Here is a 20,614-nt window from a genome sequence, read left to right as displayed (position 1 = left end):
CGAGACTGCAGAGGAGTGCATATTGCATATGATACGGTGACCTGTCACGGTGGCTGAACGCCCGACATGCATACCGGAGAGCTTCCGGAAGTAACGAGCAATTTATTAACCTACTGAGTACGGCCGAGGATCCCTTTTGTCATGGTTTATAAATAAATAACATCGGTTCGACGAGGAAAACTTTGCTGCAGGTGGGACGGAGCCTTTATCCAAGACTATTGTTGGCGATGGCTGCGCCAGAGGGTAGATCATCGACAGATAGTAAGCTGCCAGTCAACTGACAGGCAGGCTGCCTGATTACTCACATGATTCATAGTGTGCGCTCCATCTCCAAAGATGCTGAAGGTTCGGGCCATGTCGGTCAAGTCTGTGCTTCTGCTAGGTTGGTGCTATAATCTATGACAGCTTGGCTATCGAACCTTCCGAGTCCTGGAGGTATATCAATTCCGTGCATCACTATCAGAATAGAGAGGAAGCCGAAAGTCAATAAGCTTACTTACCCTGGTCAATAATGTTTGCAGCTCATCTTAATTGCATTGAGGTAATACGCCACGCCACGCCACGCCACGGCATGGATGCTGCCATATGTACTTGCCGACATGAATGGCACGAAGCGGAAGAAGTACCCGCGGATTGTTTTTCGTATATGAGGACTACTACTTACTGAATTGTGGTGTTGATGAGTAGGTATGGAGAGAACGAGCTTCTAATTTGTAATTCAAGTGATGGGTCAAGTTGAACTGGACATGATAGGGAAGAATTCCCCGATGTGGCAGGACAAGGCCTCGCAGACGATAGGAAGTGGATTTTCCATGTTTAGTAGATAGCTGGAGGTTGCCCAGTCATGGCGACGCCCGCGTTTCTAGAAAGTTGCCAGTTCTGTGAAGGAGATCCACTCGGGGGTGCCTGTCGGGTGTCCCATAGTTCGTCCTGGGTTCGTCGTACGTTTGTTGAGTTCGGGTTGCTGCCGGGAAGGTGTCGCTTTGAGAGGTCATCCCAGAGAAAATGTAGCGGTATGGATGCCGCGTATTGAGTGCTTTGATAGGCTATAAGCTGAGACTGTCTCTTGAGTAGCTGGATCTACCAACTTAGGACGGTTCATGCATGAAGAGCTTAGGAAATCTCGATCGAGGCCAATGGCCGATCCATGTTGGGGAAAGTGAGAGTATTAATGTAATTCAAACATATTCACATCTTCGTCGTGCTATCGAAACAAGCCAGTCAACTGAAGAGAGGTCCTTTATATTGTTCGGAGAGAAGAGTGAGTGGGTGATGGAAGTAAGCTCAGTCAAGTTGAAAGCGGGAAGTTCTACCTGCTATAGATGGAGGATGCCTCAGGTACCTGGCGTATACTGGGGTGTTGTGGTATGTTACCTTGATATTGAATATGTAACAGTACGTAATTTTCTGCTGAGAATATGATCATATGCACAAAGTATACTATAAATCAAGAAGTTAAACAATACGTTACATGTTAAATACACGTATTAAACGACAACCACGATATTTGGACTTGCGGCCACCTCTTCCTTTTCCCCTTTCCTCTCTTCTTTCTCCTCTCGAGTCACTTCATACTCGGGGGAAAAATTGCGTGTGATTCTTTTCATCAAAATCTCTCTGGTTCAGCTTGGCCTGCATCGCGATCCACCTTTCCATTGTCAATCTCTGACCGCACTGGGTGCCTTTCATTGACTTTCTACTACGGTAGTCTACTAAGTAAGTACTACCGGAGTACATTCTCCCCCCATCCGTCCCCTGTGTTCTCTCTCACACACTCTCTCTCCTCCACTCCACCGCCCGGACGAATCCCATCCAGTGCATTAGTCCGTCCGCCCCAAGGCTGATCGCAACTCGACGGGCCAGCAAATCTCTTTCCTTCCTTTCCGTCCGCTCACTTGACATGACTTGACTCGACAACTGCGGTCACAACTGAGGATTCTGACTTGTGACTAACGGATTTACTTTTGCCAGAGGTTACACTAACCCACCCTGACTAAGTTGTCGCTTTCAGGGTCTGTCCTTCCCATCTGCCGGCCCTTCTATTATCCCACACCCCCCTTCTTGAGACTCTTCTGGCTGTCGTGTCCCCATCGGCCAATCATCGCCCCTCTGTTTCCAGTTTAATTTTATTATTTTGGCCCTTTCCTATTACCCTTTTCTATCTCGTCGTGGATCGTTCCAGAAAAGCATATTCTACGGAATTAAGCAGCGCAATCGCCAGGACACTAAGTCGTTAGAGGAATTGGCTTAGTGTCTCATCCCGCCCATCCCTGGATTCCGGCGAGTCAGAGTGTGCGACCGACATTGACTGTCGCTGCTGCGGACCTGATCCGTGGAAGTTTTTTAATTTAACCAGAAACATTAATACCAAAAGAAAAAAAAGGAAAAAAATTTAGAGCAGGAAGAGAAAGGACAAAAAGAATTAAAAAAATAACGAAAAAAAAGCGAAGAAAGCTTGTGGCCTGGCCCAACCATTGATTGACCTTTCTCTTTGCTCTTATCGACCGACATGGACCCCAACGTTCCCGGTTTCCCTTCTGCGATGCAGCAGACCGCGGGTTTTCCTGTCACTCCCCAAAATCCACAGCAGTTCCCCTACTATCCGAATGCCATTCCCCCGTTTCCCCAATCCAAAGCTGTCTCTCATCCTCCACAGCAGCAACACCAGCATACTCCTTTCGGTGCCGTGCCCATGCAAGCCGGTCCTAGTGGAGCAATGATGCCGTCCGGGTTCCCCCAGCAGTCATCCGGTACGTCGGGATCTTTCCTTTAACTCCCCCCTGGCCTGTTATCTCCAAGCTCATTTTCTCTGTCACTACTGTTTCGCTACTCCATGTAATTCTTTGATCTTCTTGAGGCCCGTCATCGCTTCCCCACCTTTTGCCCCTTTGATCTACACACGGCTGCTCCATGGCGCCGGGTTTTTTTCCCCCATACTGAATCTACTGGACCTTGCCTGGTCTAGTAGTTCAAGTACGTGTGTGTGCTAATGGCCTGACGCGTATCCACTATTGCGCTACGATTGCCCGTCATCCGCTTCCTTAATGTGTTGTTGTTCGTTGTTTCCTTTTCCCTCCTGGCCAAAGTGCGCAGGCGACGTTGGCCGCAAGGACTAGCCGCTAACCATCCGAATGGACTAGTAGGACCCCACGCCAACTTCTCTGCACCATTTGCCCAGCCTCCTGTGCCAGCAACGTCTATGAGCCAGTATCTCCCTCCCCAGGCGACTGCGACATCGACTCATCCCGCAACTACGGCGCAATCGTTTCCGCCCAACATGGCTTCGGTACCGGCGACTAACATGATGCCTGCGCAACAGCAACAGCAACGGGCAGCGCCCCAGCAGAACCCATTGTCGAGCTCCGCCCAACCTGCTCCTCAGTCACCTGCAACGACCGCGCGCGAGAAGGCTCGTGTGTCTACGCTGTTGGACATAAACTCGATGTTGCTGCAGGAAGTCATGAATCTTCAGGCGGCTGGCAAGGCTGGTGCGCCTTCACAAGGAGCGTCAGAGTCGAACCCGTCGCCTGGTTCAGATCAGACCTCGGATAAGCCCACCCAGCGGCCAAGCGCAGAATATCTCGAATGTATGCGTCGGTTACAAGCCAACTTAGGGTACCTTGCAACCATTGCCGACCGGGCTAAGAAATCAGGGGGAGTTCCTCCTGCCGCACCGGCGATCATGTCACCGCCTCCCAACATGCCTTCAATGAATGAGATCTACAACAAACTCAACGAGCTCTTCCCTCGGGCCGCGCAAGGTGGTATAGGGACACCCCAGCAGAGTCCACAATCATTGCATGGCAATGGCCGGCCCAGTCCTTCTCCAGCCGTTGAACACGTTGTTTGAAGAGGTCATATCGACAACAAAACATGATGTGTTGCGCGTAGTGCGAGCTCTACGGGGAGCTGAGCGTACTGGCTCAAGGTAGAGAGCAATCGACCGTCGCTCCTGCATCCCGCCTATACGCCCATGGTTGCGTGAGGCCCCTGCCCTGACCGGCTTTTCACTTAAGTCAAGCCTCGAGTTACGATCCGACGAGCCTTCAAATGGGCATCGCGCACGTCTATATTGCGCCACAAACTCTTCTCTCAATGATGAGCCATCAGATGAAAGCCCACAGTCCAACTCAAGGCAGCTCTCTATTTGAAGAAAGAGGTACTTGATATACTGGGTACTTCTAAGTTAGGGTCGTGAAGCGTTGCAAGATACACAAACAGTGTTGGCGACCAAATGGGACGAACATGTGAATATTAGCACCAGAAGTGGATGGTAGCTACGAACGATGGGAGGCGGAGGTCCGAGTGTACGATAGAGTCTGGGGATATAGAATCGTATATAATAGAGATATATATAGTTACTGCACGGTACTGCATTGCTATTGTAGAAAACTTGTTTATTGAGTAGGATCGCATCATGGATGAATTGCTGGCCTGAATGATCAGGTCAGAAGACGCCGCAGCTCCGCCGGGCCAGAGCCAATCAGAGGGCGTCAATCGAGGTGTCCGCCCGGTTCCCTTTTCAGTTCTGTCTGCCACTGCAGCTCGCCTGACTTCAGTTCCTTTTCTCCTCCTTCCTCACGGTCCTCGTCATCCGCCCCTCTCTGTTGCAGTCTCTCTTGTTAGGGGGTCTCGTGAATGTCTTGCGTCTGGCTCCACATCCACAGAAGGAGCCTACTGTCTGTCGCTACGAACAATTCTGTTGCGAGGGCCGCTGCCTCTACCTCCGCCGCGCCGCCGCCGCCGTCATCGCCGCCGTCTCGTTCTAATACTTATTCGCCTCTTCATCGCTCTATCGCCAATCCCATCGGATTCACCTTGTCGCCTGCGAGGTCACTAGTTACTCGCAATCTCAGATTTTCTGCCTATTGGCGCTCTAGTCGACACTTTTCTTTGTGCCCGGCCGCTGCAGCGCCCGGTGTCACCACGAGCATCTGCCCTGGTCAGGCGCCCATCCGCTCTCTCAGCTCGCTCATTATACACTCTACGAGACCCAGTGGTATACGTTATTGTGCAGACCCGATGGATTTGAACGGAGATGCAGGCGCCAAGCGCAAGCGCAGCTCTATCACCGCACCCGCCGAACGGCCCGTAAAGCACCTTCGCCCCGAATCGAGCGCATTGACACCTGGGGATTCGACGCCCGCCAATGGGACGGTATATGATGTGGAGGATGATGAAGATGCGGGTCGTCTGCTGCCTGTAGGGCCTGCTCAGGCTGATTCGCCGGAATGGCAAGCTACCATAGAGGAGGTTGTGAAGAGCGTTGTATCTATCCACTTCTGTCAGACCTGTTCCTTTGACACGGAGCTGTCTATGAGTAGTCAGGCTACTGGGTTTGTGGTGGATGCAGAGAATGGATACATATTGACAAATCGACACGTGGTTTGCCCGGGACCTTTCTGGGGATACTGCATCTTTGATAACCATGAGGAAGTAAGTTGTGCTCTCTCCGCATGTGGATCTTTCTTGGGACAGGAATGCTGATCCGTATTGGTTACGTTAGTGCGACGTCCGTCCCGTGTATCGGGACCCAGTACACGACTTTGGAATTCTAAAATTCGATCCGAAGGCTATTCGATATATGAAATTGAGGGAGCTGAAACTGCAGCCGGATGCAGCTAAAGTGGGATCTGAAATTCGCGTCGTTGGTAATGACGCAGGAGAAAAATTGAGTATTCTGTCTGGTGTCATTAGTCGACTGGATAGAAATGCGCCCGAATACGGCGATGGCTACAGTGACTTTAATACGAATTATATCCAGGCCGCAGCAGCAGCTAGCGGTGGAAGTTCCGGCAGTCCTGTAGTCAACATTGATGGTCATGCGATTGCTCTGCAGGCCGGTGGTCGTGCAGACGGTGCAGCGACGGATTATTTCCTCCCTCTGGACCGACCTCTACGCGCACTGGAATGCATCCGTCGCGGAGAGCCTGTCACGCGTGGAACGATTCAGACGCAGTGGATCCTGAAGCCATTCGATGAGTGTCGTCGGCTGGGCTTGACGCCCGAGTGGGAGGCGACCGTGCGTAAAGCAGCGCCCACGGAAACCAGCATGCTGGTGGCCGAGATCATTCTGCCTGAAGGCCCGGCGGACGGAAAGCTCGAAGAAGGAGACGTGCTTCTGCAGGTCAACGGGGAGCTTCTCACCCAATTCATCCGGTTGGATGACATCCTGGACTCGAGTGTTGGGCAGACAGTGCATCTGCTCGTTCAAAGAGGCGGTCAGAATGTGGAGATTGAGTGCCAGGTTGGCGACCTGCATGCCATCACGCCCGACCGGTTTGTGACGGTGGCTGGAGGCACGTTCCATAACCTGTCTTACCAGCAGTCGCGGCTGTATGCTATCGCTACTCGCGGTGTTTACGTCTGCGAGGCTGCAGGCTCCTTCAAGCTGGAAAACACCCTCTCAGGATGGATCATCGACTCGGTGGACAAGCGACCCACTCGCAATCTCGATGAGTTCGTGGAAGTGATGCGAACAATCCCCGATCGTTCGCGCGTGGTGATCTCGTATCGGCATATTCGCGATCTCCACACCCGCGGCACCAGCATCGTCTATATCGATCGACACTGGCACCCGAAGATGCGATTGGCTGTGCGCAACGACAACTCCGGTCTGTGGGACTTTTCGGACCTCGCGGACCCTATCCCAGCTCTTCCTCCGGTTCCGAGGAAAGCCGATTTTATCCAACTCGATGGTGTAAGCCAGCCTGCTGCGGCTGACATTGTGCGCAGCTTCGTACGGGTATCCTGTACGATGCCCCTGAAGCTGGACGGCTACCCCCAGGCCAAGAAGACTGGGTTCGGATTGGTCGTCGATGCAGACAAGGGTTTGGTGGTTGTGTCGCGAGCGATCGTGCCGTATGACCTCTGCGACATCAACATCACGGTGGCCGACTCCATCATCGTGAACGCTAAAGTAGTTTTCCTGCACCCGCTCCAGAACTACAGCATCATCCAGTACGACCCAAGCCTGGTGCAGGCACCTGTTCAGAGTGCCAAACTCAGCACCGACTACATCAAGCAGGGACAGGACACGATCTTCGTCGGATTTAATCAGAACTTCCGGATTGTTGTGGCCAAGACCGCCGTAACCGATATCACCACTGTTTCTATTCCAGCCAATGCCTCCGCACCGCGCTACCGTGCGATCAATTTGGACGCCATCACTGTGGACACCGGGCTCAGCGGGCAGTGTTCCAACGGTGTCCTGATTGGCGAGGACGGAGTGGTGCAGGCATTGTGGTTGAACTACCTGGGAGAACGCACGTCCAATTCGCATAAAGATGTGGAATACCATCTAGGATTTGCGACCCCATCTCTTCTCCCTGTCCTGTCAAAGGTGCAGCAGGGAGAGATGCCTAAATTGCGGATTCTGAACATGGAAAGCTACGTGGTCCAGATGAGTCAAGCTCGCATCATGGGCGTGTCGGAGGAATGGATCGAGAAGGTGACGCAAGCTAACCCATCGCGGCATCAGCTCTTTATGGTGCGCAAGGTCGATTGCCCACCGCCTGGATTCAACTCGGCAGCCGACACGTTCGAGGAGGGTGATATCATCCTGACCTTGGACGGACAGCTGATCACCCGCGTCTCCGAGTTGGATATCATGTACGAAAAGGATACGCTGGAAGCACTGATTGTCCGAAACGGACAAGAAATGCGGATCCAGGTGCCGACTGTCCCAACGGAGGACCTAGAGACTGACCGTGCCGTCGTGTTCTGTGGTGCTGTGTTGCAGAAACCACACCATGCGGTCCGTCAGCAGATTTCCAAGCTGCACAGCGAAGTCTACGTCAGCGCAAGAGTATGCTCCCCTCCCTCTGGCTTTTGCCACTGCCACCTAGGTAACTAACCATCCATTGTACAGAGTCGCGGATCCCCCTCCTACCAATACGGCCTAGCCCCAACCAACTTCATCACCGCCGTGAACGGTGTCCCCACCCCGAACCTGGACCGCTTCTCCGAAGAAGTGAGCAAAATCCCCGATAATACATATTTCCGCCTTCGCGCGGTGACATTTGACAATGTGCCGTGGGTAGTGACCATGAAGAAGAACGATCATTACGTATGTCACAAACCCCCCTATCTTTTTCTCTACCAAATCCCGAAAAGCGTGGTAAACTAACACATCTATCACCAGTTCCCCATGTCCGAGTACATCAAAGACCAGTCCCAGCCTTCCGGCTGGCGGACCGTGTCTCACGACAAGGATAAATATAAAGATGGCATTGCGCCGGATGCTGCGAACTTGAACCCGGATGCTATGGACGAAGGGTTTGATGGAGTCAGTGATATCGAGCCGGATCTGGAGTGAGTGCAGGGCGGACTGTATAGTATTCTGTGATGAGCATGGCCGTGTTAGATGTGTATACCAGACATGGCTTTTAGAAAACGTAAAAAGAATGTGAAAAATAGGAAAATGATAGACATTATTAGTGTTGCTTGTGCAGATGTGTAGATGATGTATTGTTTTGGGGTGGTTACTTGATGGTATGGATTCGTCTTGTGTCCAAATGACATGCATCTAGTATCATGTATGCCACATTAAGTGTATTACTTGACAACCTAAGCTCAGAGAATTGATAAACAGATGACACTACGAAAATACAACAGATCTTTGTGAAGAAGAAGAAAAACTTCCATCCTGGAAAGGTTTGATTTAGTTGGATTAGATTGATTGGACGGGAAATCCATATCCCTTCTATCAATAAGCGCTAAAGGTACTCAAGCTCATATCCGAGAAAATAGTATATAGTAAACCCAGATCGCTGATTGCCTTTTCCCCTTTCTTTGAAAGCATCTGATCACACGAATGTGTTCGAGTACATACTTATGAACCTGAGCTTGCTATGTCCGTGCCCGTGCGATTCAGTCAAAGGCGTTATCATTTATCCGGGACGGTTTTCACTGTGTTGACGATGACGAAGATGAAAAAATGAACTGTCACAAGAGGCAGACAGGCCTTTGGGGATAGGAAGATAACGAGACGAACAACCATTTGAACCAAAAGACTCAATAATGCACTCTCACAGATACGAAAACACAGTATCCAAATGAGATAAGAAGTGTCAAGATCTAACAGACAATAATACTTCTTCAAAAGGGATCCACAACCTGTGGAATCGCTTCATACCCGATCATATTCCTATGCCGCTTAACTGCAGCAACGCACAACTCCAACGCCGTAAGATCCACGCACCGTGATGTCGCGATCTTGGGACTAAGCACCAAACCCCCAACTGTTCCCGTCTCCGTCTTAGCCGTTATGTCGTACCCGCACATTTCCACCTCTAGAAGAACTAGCCCCTCCAACTGCCCCAGCTCAGACAGCACATCCTCCCACGTCCCAGCAGTTAACGATACTCCACGGAACGCTACATGCCGTAGCGTCTTATGGAAGTGTCTTAGCCCGCGCAGCCTCTTCGCACTAACTGAGACATTCTCGAGCGTGAAAGACCGCAACGGCGCATCTGGATGGACGAGAGATGGACACGATTTGGCAGTCATGTTTCTGCCGTCTATTTGGCCAATTAGCTCGACTGAGACGAGACGTCGGGCGTGTCTGAGAAGGCTGAAGATCGCGGTTGGCTCGCGCTCGAAGAGAGATGATGTTGAGGAGGTGTAAGAGAGTTGGATGTGGCGGAGGCGGGCTATCACGGGGTGAGGGATTTGCTGTGCGGTGGCTGGATGAAGGGGATCGTCGTCACAGTCGTAGAATTGGGGTGAGTTAAGTTGGAAGTCGATCTCTTGGAGGGAGGGAGGGGGGTAGGCTTCTAGACAGTGGATGAGGAGGTTGGCGAAGTGGCGGGAGAGGTTCTCTTGGTCCGGAGTGCCGTTCGGTATGGTTTGGTATTCCAGGCGGCGAAGGCGGACGAGACGGGGGAGGGAGGTGGAGAGAACATTGATCCATTGTCGGATGATGTCGGGATTGGTCAGAATGTGGTCCCAGGGAGGACGGCATTCGATGATTAGGGTGCGTATATATTGACCGATGTTGCTTTGGTGGAGGACGTTCAGGTCGGAAAAGGGGCTGTCATTTGTGCTGTCTTTGATGTAGACAGTACAGGTAGTGAAGAGGGCTCGAGAGGCAGCAGCACAGAATGATCGGCTCACCTGGCGAAGGGTCCTGAGGTGCCCCTTGCCATGGTGTTTTGAGTTGGCTGTGGCGTAATCAACAATCTGAAGCTAAAGGTTACGATCTGAGTGGCAAGAAGCTGCTGTACTGGACCTTACCCTCTCTTGGATCTCCAGGGGGAGCTGGATGGATGTCTGTGGCGTGTGGGCAGACATATTCTAGAAAGATACGGCAGGGAGTTGATATAATAATATACTGATGATAGGTCTCTGGGACGGGGATTCGCAGAGTCAAGGGAATTAAGATGGAAATCCCAGATTAGGAGAAAGCGGGCGCTGATATATAGCCCCCCAGGAGTATGCGTATCATGGTGAGGCAGTGACATGGATCATCTAGGGGTTACGTCCTGGAACATAACGATGCGATGTCTGACTCACTCACTGAATGTTTTTCTGTTTCGTTGACGAGATGATGATGATGCCGAACCGCACTGCGTGCCGTTTGTACCTCATAGTGACTGGCAGTAATTGCATTGATATCGGGGTTATGCTGGCGGCGATATTGGATTTTGAGACATGCTGTGCATAGCAGAGAACTATGATTGAATCTGTAAAGGTATGTTTCAAAACCATATATTGTCTATAGTATATGATAGGTTGGGACATGTCTCTGTTTCTGTCCCCCCAGGACGTGATAGATGGTGTTTGGTCTACTGGTTAGCGCGCCGGTATAGTGTGATGTCTGGTGAAAGAACAGTCCATATTGACTCCAAAGCAATAACCACTGAAGTAGTAACATGACTGAGAAGGAAATAAGCAGGTGTTGAATTCTCAGAGGGTGGTCTGTGGGGTATCCAGAAAGAAGTCAACAGCTGAACGCAGTATGTGACTCAGAAAGACTTGTTTCGAGCAACCGCTCAAAAAATAATTGATAAGAACATGTGGTTCAGTTCAATAGAGTATATCAGGTAAGTTTCAAACAAACTTTGCTGCTGGAACGGTATCTTAAGTGGAGTAAATGGAAGAGTTCGTGTTAGTACCATAAAGCAGGACATTAAACAAAGAAAGGCCAGTGTAGCTGCGAATGTGACAGTTGGATATAATGCGTCCGTTGTAGGAAGTGCGTTCATAGTCTAGGCGTCATCATAGGATGTTATATACAACGGCTATCAGCCGCAAAACCTCAGTGGGTATATAATAGAAGAGCCGGTCCAGGCAGCATGTATACATGCTCAACTTTGGACTCGACTCGAGAATGTCGCGGGACTGATCGCAACATAGGCGAATGGACAGCCGTCCGTTCAAATGGCCCTGGCATAACCCAGCGGCTTCCAACATCTGCAATAGACTCAAACAACTGATTGCTTTCAAGCCTCCTTGCGCGCCTTCATCTCAGCAATGAACTTAGCGCTCTTGCTGGTCGGCACAATGTAGATCTTCACCAACTCATCCACAACCTCAACCTTACCACCACCAAGGATCTGTACCAATGGCACCTTCTTGCCAGCGCGGATCAAACCACCGGTAACCGTCTCCATAAAGCATTCCACCGTATTGATGCTGTACTCTCCCTTCTGATCCCACGGCAACGGGAAGATGTAGTCAAGATGATCCTCGATCGAATGCATTTCGGAGAACGCCTTGATGAAATCCGTCTGCGCATCCATGTGATACAGGAACACAGCCGGGAACTCAAGCGTACTTTCCGGCGACAACGGATCGGGCGAAAGTCTGATGCCCACGTCCTCCATCTCAGGCGGCTGATCCGTCTTACGAGTACGGATCTGGCGCGCCTTCAGCGCAACACTAAGCAGCGTCTTCTCCTTACGCGTACGCTCATCCTCGGCCTTCTTCCTCGCCGCGATGCGCTCAAGCACAGCCTTGCGCTCGCCGATCTTCCCAGCAACCAATTGAAGAGCCTTGTTGTTCGGATCCAGCTTCAATCCCCGGGACGCCACATCCTCCGCCTCGATAATCTTATCCAGCGAAAACAGCGCCATGGCGGACCGATAGTATGCTTTCACGTTCTTTGGGTTCAGCTTCAGCACAGCTGCGCAGTCGAGGGTCGTGGATCGGTAGTTTTCTATCCACGTTAGCAACTTCCTCCCCCCCCCCCCTACTTCAGGACACAAGGAAACACCTACTCAATTCCAAATGGCACAGCGCGCGATTAATATAGCACGCCTCCTCGACCTCCCTCCGCAACCGGGCCTCCTCCTTCTCATCCTCAGGCTTATCCCACTTATCCTCCTTGGCCAGCAAGACCGCAATACCCTTGGAGTAATGCTCCTTCGCATCAGCCCAGCGCTTCTCGCGAGCAGCTTCGTTTCCTTGTTCACGGAAGTTCTGCGCGACATCGCCGCGGGTACCCTCGTTCTGGAGCGCGCGGATCGCATCAAGGAAAGGGTTTTCGCCGTCTACCCACATGCATACCCCGTCAGCCTATCATCCAACCAAGATATCTCCAAAGATGAAATTAGGGAGGAAAACTAACTCTCATCATACGCCTTGTTGATATCCGTCATGAACAGCGGCGTGCGGTTCAGGATATCCGCCAGCTCGTCTGTCGTGTGCGTGCTCACGGCCTCCATGGCAGGCGGCATTTGAGGTGCCATGGGGTCCGCGCCGGCATTCAGGTCTTTGAGGCGCTCTTCCTTGATAGGGATGGGGAGCTCCTCCGGGGGAGGTGGGGTGAATTCATCTTTGGATTCGGTCGCGGGGGGTTGTTGGGGCTGCTTGTTGACTTCGAGCGACTCGTCGTAGTCGTCGGGGAGTTCTTCTATTTGGCCCATTTTGGTTCAATGTGAGGTTATGAATCTGAGAAGGAGATGTGATCTGTTTTGGGGTGAGGGGGAATGGAGATGATCGTCATGGGAAAGAGGAATTTGCTGTTATCGGAGATGCAAATCATGCAAACTGGTGGGGAGGGGTTAGCCCTTATCTTATCTGTTGATGGATCAGGTATGGTTGATGGATGTGGTTGTTCCCGATGGGTGGGATTGTAGTTGTCAGGTAGCAATAATGTGTATTCTTCTCTTTTTTGCTTGTAGGATGGTTCATGCCGGTAGGTCGGAGGTTAGCGAAGGGAATTGCAGTGTACGGCAGATGCCGTCAATCCTAGATCATCCGCACACGACTTTACAAAGAGGATCGTTCATCCAGACAAGAACCTGCACAATGGATGAAGAGTGACTACTAGACCAAACACAGTAGACCAAGAATGGTCAGGTGCAGTTTGTTAATAGCTGGTTGCGAAACTCTCCCTTTTAAATCAAGTATCCTTGGGGAGAACACCTTGCTTGGAGGGAGACTTGCGACTTGGGACGGGTTATATAACGGGAAGCAGAGAGGGACAAGTGAACGAAAGCAATGAAACAATAGACGAGTCCTCCATCTAATTCTCTTTCAACTCATTTAAATTCACAATTTTATTCACTTCACAATACATTACTTACGGAAGCCACCGACACAGCCATTCCCATTCACTAACAGCTCCAATGAAGTCTCATTTGTCTTTCACATGTGTAACTTTAACCATGTCATTTGATCTCTACCATTACTCTGATGGGATATAAGTCGAAGTTCACCGTATATAGTGTATAGCAATAATTATAAAAGGTACCTCCGTGTCACCCTCAAGTACCGCTACTCCTTAGTAGTGAGCACATTATCACCACTCAAAACCCTAATAGCACATCTCTTTGTTTCCCTTGTTTCTGCTGCGATACCTAGTATATCCTAGTATATCTTGTGTTATATTAGGCTATCCAGTACCTCATTCACATCATCCGTCCCAGTTCTGTAAGTGCACAGCCACATACACAACTGTGGCATTCACTCATGTCTCGCAACTTCCACCCCGTCAACGCCAACTCGCCCTCCATCACTACTCTCACCTCAGACCGCGACATTGATCCTCCAGTTGAAGACAACAGCAACTATAAACCCATCATCCAACCCTACCTCTTCCCCCCAGGCGTGTCTACTAATACCAGCTTCAACAGCAGCGATCAAACCCTCGTGGACAACTGCTCCAACATTGAGGTCTCACAGCTTGTCACTGAGGCAAACCGCTTCTGGGGCAATCGCTCAACGACCATCCCCAACATTGAGGCAAGTCCATCAGCTGCAGAATACCCAGCCACATACATGATGGGTAATTATGATCATGGCTATGGTGATCAAAACATGCACGAGACATCCGTGCCATACTGTCCGTGCGACCACTTCCAGACGGCCGGGACAGGAATGGACATGGGAATGAGAATGACTGGCATGAAAGGAGAGGACGAGAATGACATGTACAATGCCAACCAAGCTTCCATGCTTGCCGCGCTGGGCATGACTCACCTTGATGAGGGAGGATCTCATGCAGTGGATGATGACGCCAAAACTTCGTCGTCAGTTACGGTTGACGATGATCCCGAGTGGAAGGAGTGGAAGAAGTGGAATGAGACGGACGCGAATGGGGGAGTTAGATTACCACCGGAAGAGAGGATGGACCGAGCAGGTGTTGCTGCTTGGATGGATATGGGCTGTGAGGAGAGCAAGACAAACGAGGGTTTCATGTCCTCGAGGGAGAAGATGGATCAAGCAGGCGTTGCTGCTTGGTTGGATATGAACCGTGAGGAGGACCATGGGGTCTTCCAACATGAAGAGGAAGATGACTATGACGAAGATGATACCACATCTTATGGATCCGACGATGACATGATGGAAATGGGAGAAGAGACGGAGTATGAGGAGGAAGAGGAGGTTGTCAACGTGGTCGAAGGCCCTTCGAGACAGGTTCTTATCAGTTCCCAGACAGGGGCTGTTGCTGAGTACGATACAGCAAGCTTTGGATGTGACTTTGAGGCTGAAGAAGAAGAAGAAGAAAAGCAACAGAACGAAGAAAGATGGGGTGGAGACGGACAACCTCGTCCCTCCCCCTTTCCTTGCTTCTACGACGCTCGATCGGGGCTTATCATCGAGCTTTCCTCATCCGAAAGTGATGCCGAAGAGACCATGTCAGATCCCTCTTCCGACAATGATGTCGAAGAAACCATGTCAGACCCACCTTCCTCATCCATCTCTTCCTCTTCATCACCAAACTCAGAAGCCCCCCAAGCATACGCCCTCCCTTGGCCCACTTCACCGTCTAACCTCAGCACTACCACTACCACTACCACTAGCAGCGCCAGCGCCAGCACCAGCACCAGCACCCCCACAGAGTCATCCCCGCCGCCATCATCACAACCCGTTCACCCCCCATCAACCACGCCCTTCACCCTCCTCGCCGACCTGCACACCCACCTCAGCAGCGCCCCAAACCACCGCGCCACACATCTCCGCAACCTAGCCAACGAAATCTCCAACACGATGTACTTCGTCAACAGCCGGACAATCTCCGGTGACTTCAGCGCGGAGGACGCGGCACCCGTAGACCGGGTAATGCGGATCGTGCGCGAAGGGGAGTTGAAGATGCGGTACCAGGAGCGGTATGAGCGGCAGAAGGGGAATCTGGTGAAGCGGGAGAGGAGGGTCGCGGAGCGGGAGGACCGCGTGAGTAAGAGGGAGGAGATGGTGAGTCGGCGGGAGATGGTGGCTGCGGGGTGGTGGGAGGTATGGAGGGAGAAGGGGAGGGAGGTGTGGGAGGGGGTAGAAGGGGAGATGGATGGGGGTATTGGGGATGGGGATGGGGTTAGGAGGAATGCGATGGATACGTTGCAGAGGACGGTGAGGGTTACGAGGGAGGTTGTGAGGAGGATGGATCGGTTGATTGATGAGAGTGAGGTTGATGTTGATGGTGATTGTGATGCTGAGGGGGGAGTTGAGTTGTGAGGTTGGGAAGAAATTGCCAGATTAATTGATTTATGGTTAGAAGAGTGTATTTATGTTGGGTATGATTGGACCTATATACTCTCGTCTATCGATCTAGATTAGATTGATTAAGAATGACGAAGACGACAAGCTCGGAAGTACTTTCATCAACGAAGAAGAGGTAGTGCCGCGGCGAATTTAACAGGACAACTCACTGCTCAATTACTGAATCCTAAGCTAACTATGCAATCTACATCTACGTAGTACGCATACAAACTAAACTAGTAATAGCTGTAGTGTAACCCCCCACAAAGGTCACCAGCCATCTCAGCCGTAATCAAAAGCAATTAAATCAACACACCGAGATAACACAACCACCGAAATCCGAGACTAAAGACGACCAGCAAAGAGATAAAGGGTCAGATACCCACCTCCCTACTGTGTAAGCGCCAGGGGCAAAGTCCGATAACCGGTGTTGGTACTCCGTAGAAACTTCTTCGAAGACCGTTGCCGTCCCCACCCATTCCCACTTTTTTTTTCCTCTTTCCCACGTTGTAAACTTTTTTTTCCCACCCGAGGTGACATCAGCTCAACGGTCAACCTTACTCCTGATTCTTGTTCATGAAAACCTTCCCAGATCACTCTGGGGAGCCCTTTCAACAGGGGAACAAAAAGGGAGAGAGGAAAGGGAAGCCTCTGGGGTGAATTTTACCGATTCTTCAATGCATAGTGGCTGACGGCATACACTTCAACGGCCCGTCCTAAACAGCTGCTAATAAGCTTCCCGACGACGATCATCATCATGACCGATACAACCGCCGAGATGGCCTCCTCAGACAGTACACTCGAAGCCACACTTTCGCGATCAGAATCCATCCGCTCGGCCGTTCAGACCTTCTCGCCTCTTCATGAGCTCGTCTTCGTCTTTGTGGTCTGCATGTCGCAGTTCATGACGCAGGCCGCGCTCGGAAACACCCTCGCCCCACTTGAGATCATCAGCGACAGCTTCGGCATCACCAACCCTGGTATTTCCAGTTGGTTGATCGCTGGGTACTCCCTAACTGTCGGCACTTTCATTCTATTCTTCGGCCGCTGTGGCGATATTTTCGGATACCGTATCTTGTATATCACCGGGTGGATCTGGTTCGCGATCTGGTCCCTGGTGGCGGGGGTGAGTGTGTATTCGAACTACATCCTGTTCATTTTTGCGCGTACCTTACAAGGCATCGGGCCTGCGATGCTCCTTCCTAATGGCCTGGCGCTGCTGGGTGCGACATATCGACCGGGAAAGAAGAAGTATATGGTCTTCTCGCTCTTCGGGGCTACCGCGCCAAACGGCGCCGTTTTGGGAGCCATCTTTGCGTCGCTGTTTTCCCAGCTCGCTTGGTGGCCGTGGACTTTCTGGGCCATGGCGATCTATTGCTTTGTGTTGGCGATCATGTCCCTCCTTGCGATTCCTCCTTCCCCGTCAGTTGCGCAGGGTATGTCGCTTGCGCAGCTGATGTCTGAACTAGACGTGGCCGGGGCATTCTTCGGAGTTGCAGGCTTGGTTCTGATCAACATCGCGTGGAATCAGGCACCCGTGGTAGGATGGCAGGAGGCATATGTATACGTCCTGCTAATCATCGGAGCCCTGATTCTAGCCATGTTCTTCGTCTGGGAGATCAAGTACGCAGCCAAGCCACTCATCCCTTTCCACGCACTGGATCTCGACGTCTGCTTTATCCTGGGCTGCATTGCATGTGGCTGGGCCAGTTTCGGCATCTGGGTCTACTACTTCTGGCGGTTCCTGGAGAATATCCGAGGCATATCGCCGTTGCTGGCATCGGCGCAGTTCATACCGCCGGCCTTGTCCGGACTGACGGCCTCATTCACGACGGGACTCCTCATGGCGAAAATGCGGCCCGGCTGGATCATGCTGATGGCCATGGTGGCTTTCACCCTGGGTAATATATTTTCGGCTATCGCTCCGGTTCATCAGACGTATTGGGCGTTGACCTTTGTAACGCTGTTGGTCACTCCGTGGGGAATGGACATGTCGTTCCCTGCGGCCACAGTTGTCTTGTCGAATGCGGTCGGGCGTCGCCATCAGGGTGTTGCAGCGTCGTTGGTCACGACGGTCGTTAATTATAGCATCTCGCTGGGGCTGGGCTTTGCGGGCACTGTCGAGGTGCATGTGAATAACGGTGGCCAAACCTTCCATGATACGCTTAAAGGGTATCGCGGAGCCTTGTACATGGGTATCGGACTGGGTGGGCTTGGAGTTGCCATCAGTGTGCTCTATCTCATCAAGAGCAGACCGAAACCGGGCCAGGAGGAGAATCGGCTGGAAAAAGCAGCTGAATGATCGTTTTTCATCATTTCGATAAGGAATGGAGATACAGCATATATAATCCGGCGTGCTCATTATAGACATAGCCACAGAGCCCGCCTGCATAGTGGCAAATCCAAAATACTATTCAGTTAATAGATTAACTTGACACCCAGCGTATGACAGATGAGCCACCATATTGCAACGGGATATGCGAAGGGGATAGCAGTCATTCCGGGTGATCTTATGGCCCTCGGCCCTTATTATTGCGTGCCCATAATCGCGAGTGCAAACCTTTCTATCGTTGATTTTCAGTGCGCTGCTATTCGCATCACGCTAAATCAGAAACGCGCCCTCTCCTTACTGGCATTGGACAATTCAAATAAGTCTGCAGCTGCAGAACCAATCAAAGTGTGCTGCTCTGCATTGCTCGTGATTGCTCGACAAGCCTAGAATTCCGGACGCCCGTCTAGGCGGGAGCAAAAACCGGGAATCCAAATTCCGAGGGTAACGGCAATTGATTCAACTGAAGGAGCCAGGATGGCAAAGAACACACATCGGTGACCTCATTTCCTTCATCCAAGTGCTGGAGAAACCACATGGTCGCAATCTCCTCTAGATAGCAATGAGAATACCAGTAAAATGCTTCCCTTCATATGAAGATGGGTCGATTAATCGCTGCACCGTAGTGAACGTCCAATCAGCAAATCCGATAAGCAATAATCGGACTGGGAGCGATAGTTTCAGCGAGTTCCCAAAGACGGGTCCAGTTCGCCGCCCTGGCGATGAACCTCGGCACAGGCACTGGCCCTCCATGAATTCGGGCCGCGGATCCACTGGTCGCCATCCCTTCATGTGTCTTGCCAACAAAAGGAACGCTCCTTATTTCGTTCTCTTTCCCTATCTCTGGTGATCATTCTTTTCTTTCCTAATCCCTAGTTACCGTGTTCCTGTGCTGCAACCTTCACGAAATTTCCAGCATCGCGTGAACAATTTTCACATCCCCTATCTCCGACCCACCGCACTACCCCGGACGACCGATCTATCGGCCGAGATGAGCAGCCCGGGCGATTACAACGCCGTCCGCAAGGACATTGTCGCACAACTGAAGAAGCCAGACTATGATGATGGAAGCGCGGGCCCAGTATTTGTCCGGTTGGCATGGTGAGTCGCCTCTAGGCTGAATGTTTCACATGTCAGTCGCCACTAACCCCTGAGCAGGCACTCCGCGGGTACCTACGACGCCGAAACCGACACGGGCGGCAGCAACGGTGCGGGCATGCGATATGAAGCAGAGGGGGGTGATCCGTCAAACGCAGGCCTTCAATACGGTCGGGCATTCTTAGAACCTGTAAAGGAGAAGCATCCTTGGATTACATACTCCGATTTGTGGACGTTAGCAGGCGTGGTGGCGATCAAGGAGATGGGCGGGCCGGAAGTCGAGTGGAAGCCAGGTCGGACGGACCTCGTCGACGACTCCAAGGTACCGCCTCGTGGCCGGCTACCTGACGGTGCTCAGGGTGCAGACCATCTCCGCTTCATCTTCAACCGGATGGGCTTCAACGACCAGGAGATTGTGGCGTTGGCGGGAGGACACAATCTGGGTCGGTGCCATACCGATCGCAGTGGGTTCGAAGGACCCTGGGTGAACAACCCAACACGATTCTCCAATCAGTTCTTTAAGCTTCTATTAAAGTTGGAGTGGACTCCTCGGAAGTTGGCGAACGGCATGAGCCAGTTCGTATATGAGGACCCGGATGCGGAGGAGGGAGACGAGTTGTTGATGATGCTGCCCACCGATATTGCACTCAAGACGGACCCATCCTTCCGACAGTGGGTGGAGAAGTATGCAGAGGACAAGGACTTGTTCTTTGACCACTTTGCGAAGGTATTCGCGAAGTTGGTCGAGCTGGGTATTCGGCGAGACGAGAAGGGTGTTGTCCTCAACACCGACAATGTCAAGGGAGGTTATATCTCTGCTCCTAAGAAGAGCAACACGCCGACAGGACCACCGAAGAAGCCGAAGGCCGAACCTGTGCGGGCTAGGCTGTAAATACGCAATGGATGTTTGGGAGGATCATGATTTGATATACCATAGAAGGATTTAGAGAATGGGATAGAGACCGAAGCGTGTGTACATTGACTAGAGTAATAAATCTCAAGTTCATTCATAATGAAGAAACGAAGAGGCCCGTCATTTCGAGTAGTTGAGAGAAAGAAGAAAGCAAGGAGAGAGAAAGAAGCGAGGGAGAGACATAAAAGAGAGAAAGGGAAAAAGGCCGGGGGATTCAATGAATGCGGGGAAAGGTCCATGCGCTGACTTTGGCCCGGCCGTCATTGGCCCCCACCGGCATAGCTGGCAACGCGTTCACCTTTGAAACCAGCCCAGTGGCCGTGCTAGGTTACTCCATTCCATCCTTGCTA

At 51.5% G+C, this 20,614-nt stretch overlaps 7 protein-coding genes across 7 annotated transcripts; 5 read left to right on the top strand and 2 right to left on the bottom strand.

Annotated features, from left to right (window-relative positions):
• The first annotated feature begins 2,177 nt into the window (after positions 1–2,177).
• BO83DRAFT_168044 (uncharacterized protein) lies at positions 2,178–4,052 on the top strand. Its single transcript, XM_025526362.1, has 2 exons — positions 2,178–2,750; positions 3,144–4,052. Exons 1-2 carry the CDS (start codon positions 2,510–2,512, stop codon positions 3,848–3,850), a joined length of 948 nt encoding a protein of 315 aa, XP_025391418.1. The 5' UTR covers positions 2,178–2,509; the 3' UTR covers positions 3,851–4,052.
• Positions 4,053–4,583: 531 nt separating this feature from the next.
• On the top strand, positions 4,584–8,425 carry BO83DRAFT_353927 (putative nuclear serine protease HtrA2/Nma111). The gene is made up of 4 exons (XM_025529072.1): positions 4,584–5,436; positions 5,507–7,807; positions 7,871–8,068; positions 8,144–8,425. Exons 1-4 carry the CDS (start codon positions 4,639–4,641, stop codon positions 8,315–8,317), a joined length of 3,471 nt encoding a protein of 1,156 aa, XP_025391417.1. The 5' UTR covers positions 4,584–4,638; the 3' UTR covers positions 8,318–8,425.
• A 674-nt stretch (positions 8,426–9,099) lies between these two features.
• BO83DRAFT_353926 (uncharacterized protein) lies at positions 9,100–10,293 on the bottom strand (the record flags this gene model as incomplete). The annotated part of the gene is made up of 2 exons (XM_025529071.1): positions 9,100–10,182; positions 10,237–10,293. The coding sequence occupies 2 exons, from the start codon at positions 10,291–10,293 to the stop codon at positions 9,100–9,102; spliced, it is 1,140 nt and encodes a 379-aa protein (XP_025391416.1).
• Positions 10,294–11,444: 1,151 nt separating this feature from the next.
• BO83DRAFT_305838 (HSP70/90 family co-chaperone CNS1) lies at positions 11,445–12,869 on the bottom strand (the record flags this gene model as incomplete). The annotated part of the gene is made up of 3 exons (XM_025527275.1): positions 11,445–12,160; positions 12,222–12,494; positions 12,572–12,869. 3 exons carry the CDS (start codon positions 12,867–12,869, stop codon positions 11,445–11,447), a joined length of 1,287 nt encoding a protein of 428 aa, XP_025391415.1.
• A 1,048-nt stretch (positions 12,870–13,917) lies between these two features.
• Positions 13,918–15,900, top strand: BO83DRAFT_457273 (uncharacterized protein; the record flags this gene model as incomplete). Its single annotated transcript, XM_025537097.1, has 1 exon — positions 13,918–15,900. One exon carries the CDS (start codon positions 13,918–13,920, stop codon positions 15,898–15,900), a length of 1,983 nt encoding a protein of 660 aa, XP_025391414.1.
• Positions 15,901–16,702: 802 nt separating this feature from the next.
• BO83DRAFT_305877 (MDR family MFS transporter) lies at positions 16,703–18,226 on the top strand (the record flags this gene model as incomplete). The annotated part of the gene is made up of 1 exon (XM_025527278.1): positions 16,703–18,226. One exon carries the CDS (start codon positions 16,703–16,705, stop codon positions 18,224–18,226), a length of 1,524 nt encoding a protein of 507 aa, XP_025391413.1.
• An 850-nt stretch (positions 18,227–19,076) lies between these two features.
• Positions 19,077–20,327, top strand: BO83DRAFT_375202 (peroxidase). The gene is made up of 2 exons (XM_025530404.1): positions 19,077–19,354; positions 19,412–20,327. The coding sequence occupies exons 1-2, from the start codon at positions 19,245–19,247 to the stop codon at positions 20,241–20,243; spliced, it is 942 nt and encodes a 313-aa protein (XP_025391412.1). The 5' UTR covers positions 19,077–19,244; the 3' UTR covers positions 20,244–20,327.
• The last annotated feature ends 287 nt before the right edge of the window (positions 20,328–20,614 follow it).

This window comes from Aspergillus eucalypticola, assembly GCF_003184535.1.
Source record: "Aspergillus eucalypticola CBS 122712 chromosome Unknown BO83scaffold_4, whole genome shotgun sequence".
Taxonomy (NCBI): Eukaryota; Fungi; Ascomycota; class Eurotiomycetes; order Eurotiales; family Aspergillaceae; genus Aspergillus; species Aspergillus eucalypticola.
This window is presented reverse-complemented; position numbering and strand designations above follow the sequence as displayed.